This window comes from Mytilus galloprovincialis, chromosome 8 (genome assembly GCF_965363235.1).
Source record: "Mytilus galloprovincialis chromosome 8, xbMytGall1.hap1.1, whole genome shotgun sequence".
In the NCBI taxonomy this organism is placed as follows: domain Eukaryota; kingdom Metazoa; phylum Mollusca; class Bivalvia; order Mytilida; family Mytilidae; genus Mytilus; species Mytilus galloprovincialis.
This window is the reverse complement of record NC_134845.1, coordinates 38,147,246-38,161,242: the sequence shown is the minus strand read 5'-3', so window position 1 is coordinate 38,161,242 and position 13,997 is coordinate 38,147,246. Positions and strand designations below refer to the sequence as shown.

At 32.6% G+C, this 13,997-nt stretch overlaps 1 protein-coding gene across 2 annotated transcripts in view; it reads left to right on the top strand.

Annotated features, from left to right (window-relative positions):
- Positions 1-13,997, top strand: part of LOC143041867 (asparaginyl-tRNA synthetase-like) — a 25,150-nt gene extending 11,153 nt beyond the window's left edge. For both annotated transcript variants that reach the window (XM_076213994.1, XM_076213993.1), the window contains exons 7-13: positions 1,357-1,489; positions 1,848-1,949; positions 2,884-2,921; positions 8,020-8,086; positions 9,719-9,850; positions 12,402-12,526; positions 13,817-13,997. In XM_076213994.1, coding sequence (XP_076070109.1) covers positions 1,357-1,489; positions 1,848-1,949; positions 2,884-2,921; positions 8,020-8,086; positions 9,719-9,850; positions 12,402-12,526; positions 13,817-13,961 — 742 coding nt within the window. In that variant the 3' untranslated portion in view covers positions 13,962-13,997. The remainder of the gene's footprint in view (positions 1-1,356; positions 1,490-1,847; positions 1,950-2,883; positions 2,922-8,019; positions 8,087-9,718; positions 9,851-12,401; positions 12,527-13,816) is intronic.

Sequence of the window (13,997 nt, the reverse complement as noted above, 5' to 3'; positions counted from 1 at the left end):
AAAACACTTTTTTGTCATCGATGAGGTTGATAATTTGAAGCTATAATTGCACTAGTGCAATATGAAGTAACATTGCTGCTCAAACTTTTCATTATGTTCTGCCGGATATTTTATGTTGCTGTGCATTTAAAATCTATACTATTAAACGAGAAGACCTCATTTTGGGTGTCGCTTCTCTTCTTTCCACAATAAATTAATCAACACGCCTCTGTGTCTTATAGGTACAGTGCATAGTCGCATTTGTCATCCATTCATATGATTATTCAGATTGAGTTATTTTGGGAGAAAAACGAGAAAAAAGGCATCCGGATATTGTCCCGTCATTGGACGAAATTATAAGTCAGATTATACTTCCGGATTGCGGTTTTTTGTATACTTTGAACATACATATATACTACGAATATTTAATTCTTATCTGCTATCATTTTCAAGTTTACTATGCACGGCGGTCACAGAGTTTATTAAATAGAGGGTCTGTATACTATATCAATTACCACCATGGATCGATTAGTAAAATTAGAATTGAAAGTAAATACACTTTATTTATATAGTAATGAATGTTCATAATATCCAGATAAGCGCTAAAGTTATTCATGTGAACTTTTGATACCTTTTTTGAAATTCTCCAGTCATTAAATCTTTTACAAAATTCATTGATTACAAAACAAGAAGATGTGCCATGTTGAGACAACTCTCCACAAGAGACCAATGAATGTTAATAATATCCAGATAAGCGCTAAAACTATTCATGTAAACTTTTGATACCTTTACTGAAATTCTCCAGTCATTAAATCTTTTACAAAATTCATTGATTACAAAAAAGAAGAAGATGAGGTATGATTGCCATGCCGTGGAGACAACTCTCCACAAGAGACCAAAATGACACAGAAATTAACAACTATAGGTCACCGTACGGCCTTCAACAACAAGCAAAGCCCATACCGCATGCTCAGCTTTAAAGGGCCCCGAAATGACAATGTAAAACAATTGAAACGAGAAAACTAGCGGCCTTATTTATGTACAAAAAATGAAGAAAAACAAATTAATATACATGTAACACATAAACAAACGACAACCCCTGAATTACAGGCTCCTTACTTAAATGTTCATGGCATACTAAAGGTATGTTCATATTGAAATTGATAGAAAACCAAAAATTGGGAATTTCGGAAATAAAGGAGGAGGGATAAAAAAAACACATTTCCCTGTCCCCAATAACCTATGACACTTTTGCTGAAATTCTCCAGTCATTCAATATTTTACAAAATTCTTCCAACAACACTAAATACATACTGTAAACTACGCTCTGAATGCCCGCGATTTCGCGGGTTTGTTCTAGTAAATATTTATTTTTAGTGCAATATCAAGATGTTACAACTTTGGTCCAACGTTTCGTGCAGACATGTCAGTAGATAGAACCCACTTGGCAGAGTTTTACATGGTAGAGGCTGAAATGGCATTTACAAAATCATTAGAGGATGTTCTTGAGGTAAATATTTGGTTTAATATAGAAATGATTTTAAACGCAGAATCTTCCAAAATAATTAGGTTTTAAATTTACCTTAATGTCAAAGGCATATCACAGTGAAATCTTATCCCATTGAGAGTAAAAATCTGGCTCAGCTTGTCTTTCTAATGCAATGTAGGCTTTATACTCATCATCATGTTCTGGCCCTGAATATACATTTAATTTGCCGCTGGACATTAAACAGCAATCATTCATCCATCAAGTCTCGAGTGACTTGAGACAAAATAAATCTGAAGAAAATCAAATTCAACTTTGAACATTGACAATGGAAATGGAAATCAATATTATAGCTTTTGTTTTATTTTGGTTATTTTAACAGGTGATAGAAAGTCTAGTAAAGTTTACCATTAGAGAATTACAGAATACTTGTGATGATGATTTACAGTTCTACTATAAATATGTAGCCCCTAAAGATCAACAAGTAAGTCAGAATTAAAGTTGTCTATTTTGTCTTGTAAATAATAAATGTTGAAGAATGTGAGACAAAGCCAAGGGATGCTAATCTGGCGATAGTTTTAATATTAGGTCCATTCTCATATATACTTTAAGCAGTACATCAATTTTATGGAATTATTATAAAGTGGCATGGTTCATCTGACCTTGACATCATATCCATGGACCATTGATAATGTTGAGTTATGTGCTATACTAGTAGAAAAATCTAGATCTTTTAAAGATATTTTTAATAAAATTCAGTCATGATCAGAAAAATAAGGAGATTTCTCTCTAAATGTCCATGTTTTAAAACTAAACTTACCGTATGGTTTGGCAATTAATGTATGTAACAGCAGTTACTGAAAAAAATGAGGAATAAGATGTTTGTGGAATAAATTAATTCGCCGTTTCAGATTCTAATGCATCCTGGGTAATATTTTCAAAAGTGTACACCACAACGTCCTGATTGGTTAAACATGTCATAAACAATGGAAATTTAACCAATGACGTGGCGTTATTTTCATTTTGGGGTACGAACAATGAAATTACCCATGATTCTTTAGATTCTGAAACGGCTAATTGTCACTGCGTCTATAACAGCCACACAGATAAAGGATAGATATAGCAGTATACAATAATCTGATTTAAAAAGGATTATTGCAACAATTACAATTTGATCATTTTTCTCCTACTGGTCAGGAAATATTGAGTTATTTACCTTTGCATAAAATCATTTTCAGTTGAACACACACCATTTGTTTAAAAACGCATGTTAAAAAATGAATGTTGCAGGATTACAATATAATGCCAAAAATGTGTAAAGCAAAATTGGGAATTACAGTAAAATTTGTTAATCATTTGTAGCATTAAATTTATTACATTTATGTTTCACATTTTTATTGGTGTCCTTTATATTTCAGAAAACAGTTCAAACAGCTCTAGATAAGGCTTTTACAAGGTACTTTTAATCTTAAGATATGTGTTGGATGATAGCTAAACATGTTAAAAAACCATTGTATAAAAAAACTATGTTAACATTAATTAGGTTGCTCTCTGTAGGATAGAATGTATGACCCTCCACAATATGTCCATTTTTTCCAGCAATATTCAAAATTCTTTGCCAGTTCTCCTTTTCTACACTCATTGTCTTACAGAAAACCAAGCAGACGCTGAAAATACTTTTGATATATTATTGATTGGAAGGTTGGGATTGATTTTGGAAGTTTTGGTCCCAACAGTTTAGGAATTAGGGGCCAAAAAGGGCCCAAATAAGCATTTTCTTGGTTTTCGCACTATAACTTTAGTTTGAGTAAATAGAAATCAATGATATTTTGACACAAAGTTTATGACTACAAAAGGAAGGTGGGAATTGATTTTGGGTGTTTTGGTTCCAACTGGTTAGGAATTGGGGGCCAATAAAGGGCCCAAATAAGCATTATTCTTGGTTTTTGCACAATAACTTCAATTTAGACTGTTATTGAACAATTTAATATCATTATATGTATTATGAATTAATTATATAATTATGTATCACAATATATACTTGGTGTATTTTCAGATGAAATAAAAATAAATTACAAAAAAAAATAACTTCAATATAAGTATATAGAAATCATTGAAATTTAAACACAAGGTGTATGACCACAAAGGGAAGGTTGGGATTGATTTTCGGAGTTGAGATCCCAACAGTTTAGGAATTAGGGGCCAAAAAGGGCCCAAATAAGCATTTTCTTGGTTTTCGCACTATAACTTTAGTTTGAGTAAATAGAAATCAATGATATTTTGACACAAAGTTTATGACTACAAAAGGAAGGTAGGAATTGATTTTGGGTGTTTTGGTTCCAACTGGTTAGGAATTGGGGGCCAATAAAGGGCCCAAATAAGCATTATTCTTGGTTTTTGCACAATAACTTCAATTTAGACTGTTATTGAACAATTTAATATCATTATATGTATTATGAATTAATTATATAATTATGTATCACAATATATACTTGGTGTATTTTCAGATGAAATAAAAATAAATTACAAAAAAAAATAACTTCAATATAAGTATATAGAAATCATTGAAATTTAAACACAAGGTGTATGACCACAAAGGGAAGGTTGGGATTGATTTTCGGAGTTGAGATCCCAACAGTTTAGGAATTAGGGGCCAAAAAGGGGTCCAAATAAGCATTTTTCTTGTTTTTTGCACCATAACTTTAGTATAAGTAAATAGAAATTTATGAAATTTAAACACAAGGTTTATGACCATAAAAGGAAGGTTGGGATTGATTTTGGGAGTTTTGGTCTCAACAGTTTAGGAATAAGGGGTCCAAAGGGTCCAAAATTAAACTTTGTTTGATTTCATCAAAAATTGAATAATTGGGGTTCTTTGATATGCCGAATCTAACTGTGTATGTAGATTCTTAATTTTTGGTCCGGTTTTCAAATTGGTCTACATTAAGGTCCAAAGGGTCCAAAATTAAACTTAGTTTGATTTTAACAAAAATTGAATCCTTGGTGTTCTTTGATATGCTGAATCTAAAAATATACTAAGATTTTTGATTATGGGCCCAATTTTCAAGTTGGTCCAAATTGGGGTCCAAAATTAAACTTTGCTTGATTTCATCAAAAATTGAATAATTGGGGTTCTTTGATATGCCAAATCTTACTGTGTATGTAGATTCTTAATTTTTGGTCCCGTTTTCAAATTGGTCTTCATTAAAGTCCAAAGGGTTCAAAATTAAACTAAGTTTGATTTTAACAAAAATTGAATTCTTGAGCTTCTTTGATATGCTGAATCTAAACATGTACTTAGATTTTTGATTATGGGCCCAGTTTTCACGTTGGTCCAAATCAAGATCCAAAATTATTACATTAAGTATAGTGCAATAGCAAGAAATTTTTAATTGCACAGTATTCAGCAATAGCAAGAAATTTTCAATTGCACAGTATTGTACAATAGCAAGAAATTTTCAATTGCACAGTATTGTGCAATAGCAAGAAATCTTCAATTGCACAGTATTGTGCAATAGCAAGTATTTTCAATTGCACAGTATTGCGCAATAGCAAGAAATATCTAATTGCACAATATTGTGCAATAGCAAGAAATTTTCAATTGGAGTTTTTTTTCTTTGTCCAGAATAGTAGTTGAATCAACTTAAATCATTGTTTTACACAATATACAATGTATATTCACTTTTACTACCAACTGATAAATTAAAACAATCTTTACCATTCAGTGATAACAAGCACTTTTTTTAGCTCACCTGGCCCAAAGGGCCAAGTGAGCTTTTCTCAGCACTTGGCGTCCAGCGTCCGGCGTCCGTCGTCTGTCGTCCGTCGTCTGTCGTCCGTCGTCGTCTGGCGTCGTTAACTTTTACAAAAATCTTCTCCTCTGAAACTACTGGGCCAAATTTAACCAAACTTGGCCACAATCATCATTGGGGTATCTAGTTTAAAAAATGTGTCTGGTGACCCGGTCAACCAACCAAGATGGCCGCCATGGCTAAAAATAGAACATAGGGGTAAAATGCAGTTTTTGGCTTATAACTCAAAAACCAAAGCATTTAGAGCAAATCTGACATGGGGTAAAATTGTTCATCAGGTCAAGATCTATCTGCCCTGAAATTTTCAGATGAATCGGACAACCCGTTGTTGGGTTGCTGCCCCTGAATTGGTAATTTTAAGGAAATTTTACTGTTTTTGGTTATTATCTTGAATATTATTATAGATAGAGATAAACTGTAAACAGCAATAATGTTCAGCAAAGTAAGATTTACAAATAAGTCAACCTGACCCAAATGGTCAGTTGACCCCTTTAGGAGTTATTGCCCTTTATAGTCAATTTTTAACCATTTTTCGTAAATCTTAGTTATCTTTTAGAAAAATCTTCTCCTCTGAAACTACTGGGCCAAATTAAACCAAACTTGGCCACAATCATCATTGGGGTATCTAGTTTAAAAAATGTGTCCAGTGACCCGGCCAACTAACCAAGATGGCCACCACGGCTAAAAATAGAACATAGGGGTAAAATGCAGTTTTTGGCTTATAACTCAAAAACTAAAGCATTTAGAGCAAATCTGACATGGGGGTAAAATTGTTCATCAGGTCAAGATCTATCTGCCCTGAAACTTTCAGATGAATCGGACATTCCGTTGTTGGGTTGCTGCCCCTGAAATGGTAATTTTAAGGAAATTTTGCTGTTTTTGGTTATTATCTTGAATATTATTATAGATAGAGATAAACTGTAAACAGCAATAATGTTCAACAAAGTAAGATCTACAAATAAGTCAACATGACCAAAATGGTCAGTTGACCACTTTAGGAGTTATTGCCCTTTATAGTCAATTTTTAACATTTTTCCTAAATCATAGTAATCTTTTAGAAAATTTCTTCTCCTCTGAAACTACTGGGCCAAATTTAACCAAACTTAGCCATAATCATCATTGGGGTATTTAGTTAAAAAAATGTGTCCAGTAACTCGGCCAACAAACCAAGATGGCCGCCATGACTAAAAATAGAACATGGGGGTAAAATGCAGTTTTTGGCTTATAACTCAAAAACCAAAGCATTAAGAGCAAATCTGACAGGAAGTAAAATTGTTGATCAGGTCACGATCTATCTGCCCTGGAATTTTCAGATGAATCGGATAATCGGTTGTTAGGTTGCTGCCTCGGAATTGGTAATTTTGAGGAAATTTTGCTGTTTTTTTGTTATTATCTTGAATATTATTATAGATAGAGATAAACTGTAAACAGCAATAATGTACAGCAAAGTAAGAACTAAAAATAAGTCAGTATGACCAAAATAGTCAATTGACCCCCTAAGGAGTTATTGCCCTTCATAGTCAATTTTTAACAATTTTCTTAAAATTCTTAACATTTTCCACAGAAAGTACTGTTATAGATAGAGATAAATGTAAGCAGCAAGAATGTTTAGAAAAGAAAGATCTACAAACACATCACCATCACCAAAACACAATTTTGTCATGAATCCATCTGTGTCCATTGTTTAATATTCACATAGACCAAGGTGAGCGACACAGGCTCTTTAGAGCCTCTAGTTTACATTTTAATATTTTATGATGTATTTAAATGAGTAGTTATTGTTGCAAACTCCATTAGAAATTTGAATTGAGATCAGTTTTGGAATAAGGGAAAGGGGGATGTGAAAAAAAATTGGGGGGGGGGGGGGTTCAATTTTTCTCATTTCAGATTTCATAAATAAAAAGAAATTTCTTCAAACATTCAACAGCATAGTGAATTGCTCAAAGGCAAAAAAAAATTTTAAGTTCATTAGACCACATTCATTCTGTGTCAGAAACTTATGCTATGTCAACTATTTAATCACAATCCAAATTTAGAGCTGAATCCAGCTTGAATGTTGTGTCCATACTAGCCATAACTGTTCAGGGTTCAACCTCTGCGGTCGTATAAAGCTGTGCCCTGCGGAGCATCTGGTTTCAGCATTAATTTCCCTTTAAATATAAATTATATTATGATAATTGCATTGTAAGCTCTCTAACACATCTTTTTTTTGTCTATAACTAAATAGGTATATAAAAATAAGGAGATGTGGTATGATTGTCAATGAGACAACTATCCTCCAAAGTTCAAATGAAGTGGATGAAAGCAATTATAGGCATCTTTTTTGCCTTCAACAATGAGAAAACCCCATACCGTAGGGTTGGCTATAAAAGGCCCTGACATGAAATATATGAAACCATTCAATTTAGAAAACATAACAGCCTAATTTAAAACAAAACAATATAAGAAACAAATATGACAGACATGAAGCAATGAAACTTAAAATACAGGATCCTGTAGGTTTATATCAGCAATATCTTTGAAGAGTTCACTAATAAGTTCATCTCAATGATTTTTACAGGAATAATGCATCTTGGAAATGAAATAGTATTGAAAATAACATTGATAGAGGTCACATGCCTACATTTATGTATCAGGGTTTAAAAGATGTTGTACATTTGTATGCATAAAACATGTGGGTGACAGTGGAAGGCTGTTCATCTATTTGAAAATAAATGTATTAATTTTAAGAATATTTTACAGAATACCATATACAGATGCAGTAAAGATACTTGAAAAGAAGAACAAAAAGTTTGAATTTAAAATAAGAGTTAGTTTTTTCTCTTTGCTTAAAGCAGATATCCAGCTATGTTGAAAAGTCGTTCACCTAGGACATTTTTTTTCTTATTTTTTCTGTAGACTTAGCTTTGATTATTTATTTAAGGAATGACTGTAATATTTTTTCTGTCTATTCGAAATAACATAAAAAATTTGGTGCACACTGAATAACGTGTGTAGCGGGTTATTTAACAGTGTGCACCACATTTTTTATGTTATTTCGAATAGACAGAAAAAATATTACAGTCATTTCTTATAATTTAATTCTAAATTCCATTTTAAACTGTTGAAAACCATGAAAAAACGTTGATGATGTCACGGTCACATGACTTAATTATATCTATGGGCTCATAACAAAATAACATCAGCCAATCAGAAGACGTGTTACATCCAAAATTAAATTATTACCATGTATTGTCAAGCTTGGTAACTCATAATTGTTTCTTGGTAACTCAATGTACGATTCTGTCCCATATTGAACCTATTGACCTTGTTTGTTTACATTCAAATTCCAATGGCGTCAAAATCACCTGATGTATAATCGTTCTACCCAATCAAATTGCTCTATTGTCAATTAGGTGATTTTTCAGTCATTGCCAATTACATTATTCGTTTGTGGGATATTGCTTTAAAATGGTTTGCAATAATTTGGGGTTTTATTCAACAGGAAACCTCATTTTTTGCCATTCCTTTCGACATCAATGGAATTTTGTATGAATATTTACCTACAGTCATGATGGTCAGAATATCGATCTTTTTATAATGAATCTTTTTTTTTTCTATGAATAATAAATGTAAATTGTTTTTTATTAACCTACTCTATATTCCTGCACAAAATTATGGCATGGACATTGTTTTTTCATATAGTTTTCCTTTCATTTTTGATGGGCTTTTTTCGCTGGAAAATTGCAAAAGACGTAAGAAGCTTGTCATTTTGAAATTCATAAAAAGACGATTTGCTTGACCTGTATTGCCTTCAACAAGATTGATGACCCCTGAATGGAATGTACAAAAAGCAATGGAGGCCGGAAGTGGGATTTTGTGAAGTTCTAGAAGGTTTTAAGACATTGGGAAGTCAGGATTGAAACGGCCATTAGAAAATTGGCATGGTTGAGCAATACTTGAGAATAACAATGAAAACTTACCTTTAGACATGTTTTTTTATTCAAAAGTGTAGAAAAAACGTATTCAGCACTAATTTACTACGCTGAAAGTAGCGTAGTGACGTCAATGCATAGTTGCCCCGTGTGTTAAGTTCAAACACAAATACCAAATGAACTAACATGATGACCAAATTTAGACTACAGTAGGATATGTTTTCAGCAATTTTGTTTCTGTTTTGTATTTTAACTAGCATTTTTTTACAGATTTTTAAATTGCAAGAATATTTTTTTTATACAGCATACCAAAAATCTTTTTTAGAATTAAAATTTGTGTGTAATATTGTATAACAAATTTTAGTTTTACTGTCTGGTCTTAAAATAACTTTTTTTCAGTAAGTCCCATGATAAGGTTTTAATACAAGCTTTTACAATAAAGAAACAATACATTGTTCCAAAATCATATGGCTATATTTGTTTTTATCAAGAAGAACAAATGCAAATAAATTGATCTTTTTTTACAGTGGGGAGAAGATTTGAAGAGGGAACATGAGAGATATCTGGTGAAATATAACAATGATATTCCAGTGTTTGTAACAGACTTTCCTGCTGCTATAAAACCATTCTATGCCAGGGATAATGATGATACACAAACAGTTAGTATACTCTTACAACATACTGTTCATGACAGTGGCGGATCCAGAACTTTTCCTAAGGGGGGGGGGGGGGGGGGGGCCTCTGACTGACCTAAGGGGGGCCCGCTCCAGTTATGCTTCAGTGATTCCCTATATAATCAACCAAATTTTTCCCACGAAAGGAGGGCACGGGCCCCTGAGGCCCCCCCTGGATCCGCCTATGCATGATATACTAGTTTTCATGAATTTCATTGGTAAAGGTGAATCATGAATTTAAATGCTCCCAAAAACTTATTTACATAGTCTTGTATGCAGACTTTGCTGAAACAACAAATTCAAAAATGCACAAAAATACAATGTATCCTCTATCCATGAAATTATGTACTAACACCAATGAATGAATTCACAGAATAATCTCTACTGTTCATTGTCATCACCTTCCAGAAAGGTTAATTTGTTGGGTTTTTTTTTAGTCAGTCAGTGGTCTAGCCTAGTTGAAAAACGTTTTCACAGAATTGCATTCCTATCTTTAATAGAATACAGTTATGAATAATTCAATTGCTGTCATCTCCCCAAATTGTTATAACTGATTTTGCTATTGCATTAGCATGAACAAAAATTACCAGACCTAATGAATTTGAACAATGTTTAATGAAAAATAAGTACAAATTAATGTTTCCGACATCTTTTCAAAAAATTGCAGTCAACTTCAAATTTATATTGGTGATTCTAATATGACATGCTTCTTTCACTTTGTGAATAAACCCATGCTTTAAATCCAATAAAATTTTTTTTTGCACATGCGTATATTGACTACTGCAGAATAATGAATTTTATCAAATTGTCATGCATTTAATAATATTCATTAGTCTATGACAACTCGACATAGCTTGACAGTGATGGGGCAACAACGGCAGTGGCATCGGCATTAGCTTACTTCTTAAAAGCTTTATATTTTAGAAGGTGGAAAACCTGGATGCTTTATACTTTGTATGAAGATGCCTCATGTTACGAAGTTTCAGTCAATTTCATGTTCAATGTCCTTGACCTCATTTTCATGTTTCAGTGACTATTTCAAAAAAAAAAAAAAATTGTAATGTTAAATTCTCTCTTATTATAAGTAATACAATAACTATATTTGGTATGTGCGTAACTTGCAAGGTCCTCATGCCCATCAGACAAGTTTTCACTCGACCTCGACCTCATTTCATGGAACAGTGAACAAGGTAAAGTTTTGGTTGTCAAGTCCATATCTCAGATACTATCAGCAATAGGTCTAGTATATTCCGTGTATGGAAGGACTGTAAGGTGTACATGTCTAGCTGGAAGGTGTAATCTGACCTTGACCTCATTTTCATGGTTCACTGGTCAAAGTCAAGTTTTGGTCCTTTCCTAATACTATATGCAATAGGTCAACTATATTTGGTGTTTGGAAGTATTTTATGATCTATTTGTCAGTCGCGCAGGTTTTATTTGACCTTAACCTCATTTTACGGTTCATTCAATGATCACTCTTAATTGTCTATTGTCCGACTTGAAGGGATTAAAGGTGATATTTTTTATGATCATAAGCGGTAATTAGATGAAAGTTCAAAATTTAGGACATAGCTTTGCCATATAGAAACGAGAAAAATAACATCCTCAAAATAATTATAGCGTCGAGGAAATTATTATAGTGCCGCTGTGCCGCGATGCTAAAACGGCCTTTTACCAGAAGGTTCAATACTGCAAAAGGAAAGTTGGGATTGATTTTGGGGGTTACGGTCCCAATAGTTTAAGAATAAGGGGCCAAAAAGGGGCCCCAAATAAGCATTTTTGTAGTTTTCAAACAATAACTTGTCGTTTAAGTGTATGAATCTCTCTGAAATTATAGGTTTTTCTGGTCATTGAAAAGCAGTGTAATGGAGGTAATTAAAAAACAGTTAACATTCAATGTTGGGTATGTTTGGATTTACCTCCCTTACACTACTTATATATTATGTATAAAGAAATGTCAGATTTTGGACCTATTGCAAAAAAAAATGGGGTGGTAGTAGTTTTCAATTTTTTCCCCAAAATTTTTTGAAAATATTGCATAATAGATTTGTAAGATCTTGACATTTGTTTTGTGTCAAAAACTCATATTATGTCAAGAATTTGATCACAATCCAAATTCAGAGCTGTATCAAGTTTGAATGTTGTGTCCATACTTGCCCCAACTGTTCAGGGTTCGACCTCTGAGGTCGTAAAAACCTGTGACTTGCGGAGCACGAGTTTTAGTCTGTTTTTCATTAACTATAAGCAATAGGTCAACTATATTTGTTGTATGGAAGAATTGTTAGCTGTACATGTCTGCCTGGCATGGTTCATCTGACCTTGACCTCATTTTCATGGTTTAATGGTCAATGTTTAGTTTTCTTTGTTAATGTTAAGTTTATGTGACAGTTGTAATAAAGCTTTATATTTAGGACTATAAAAATAATATCAATGATTAGTAAAGAAGGCGAGACATTTCACATGTGCAGTTTGTGCACTCTTGTTTCTATTAAGTCCTGGATCTGCTAAAATTATTATCTCCCCTTGTTTTATACAGGTATCCTCTGTAGATCTTCTGGTACCTGAAGTAGGAGAGCTAGTAGGAGGGACAATGAGGGAGGAGAGATATGATGTTCTTAAAAATAAACTGCAACAACATGAACTCCTAGAGAACTTGAACTGGTGAGAATTTTGTTAATACTTGCCTCAACATTTTTAGCTATCACTAACTTCAGGGATGACTGAGGTATAAAAATATGGTCCTCTTTGTCTTCTTTCAAAGGACAGTTAAATCTTTGCCAAAGTGGTGTGTGTGTTTAGCCTAGAGGGATGTACACATTTGCAGCCTTGTAAGATTGGGGACATTTAAACTGAGCATTTAGAGATCAACATACAGTCTTCAACAAAAGACAGGTTTCTACAAATTATTCAAAGCTCTACAAGTAAAAAATAATGTTCTGAATACATTTAGCAGAGACTATCAAAGATTCACTACCAATGCAATACAAAATTTTCCAACTACTATGGATTCAATATTATTCGTTTGATACCAATTTTCGTAGATTTCGTGGGAACATGTGAACCACTAAATTAAGTGTTCAACGAATTATATGCAGGTTTCGCAAAACAAAATCAAATATTCACAAAAATGCAAGTTTTCCTCAATCCATGAAAATTGGTACCCAAGAAAATAGATGAATCAACAGAATTGAAAAAAGAATATTTGCTTATAGCTTTATTTATAACTTTTATTTTGGATGTTCAATGAAATGTTTTTTTGGATTATGTCCCTTGAACTTCAAAATATCAACAGTAAACGAGAAAAGACTCCATTTCTATGTCACAAAAAATTAACAGAAAAATACATAAATATAGAACTATAAGTCATGTACATCCATCTGAAATCACTGTTTATTTTTCACAAATAATTAAAGGATCACTGTAAATTCAGAAATTTTGCAAAATATTGTTTGAAAAATCCCCCTTGGAAATAAAGTCATATTGATAATTCGAAATAATTCAGTCCCTTCCAATAATGAATCTCTCCTATTTGGTGGACCTGAATTCCTTACCAAATATAAACTGTGTATGAATCCTAGATTTGGATTGATGCCCTGTAGAAGAGGAGGCCAATCAGCAATCAGCTGCATTTTATCAAGATAGGTAAATCCTGAGCTAATTCTGAAAATGTCTGAATGATTTATTAAAGACTATTTATTGTCAATGCATACAAGCCTTAAGGTTTTAATCTTAGATCAGCTAAACATAACAGCTGAATTATTCAGGTTAAATATTGATAGGATTTTCTGATATGTATACAAAAATCAATCTCACATTAATGTGAATTGTTCAACAATTGGTTTAATTTATATACACAAAAATTTCTCAGTTTACAGTAACAGATGTATTACCAATCAGAAATAAATAAATTATGCTGTGCTTATAATATTTTATATACATTATAATTTACAGGTATTTGGATCTGCGGAAGTTTGGAAGTGTTCCACATGGAGGATTTGGTTTAGGTTTTGAGAGAATGCTACAATTTATACTAGGCATTAACAATATACGTGACACTATACCATTTCCTAGATCTTCAAAACATTGTAAACTTTGATGCAGTATTATTTATTAAATGTATATTGTTTTGTTA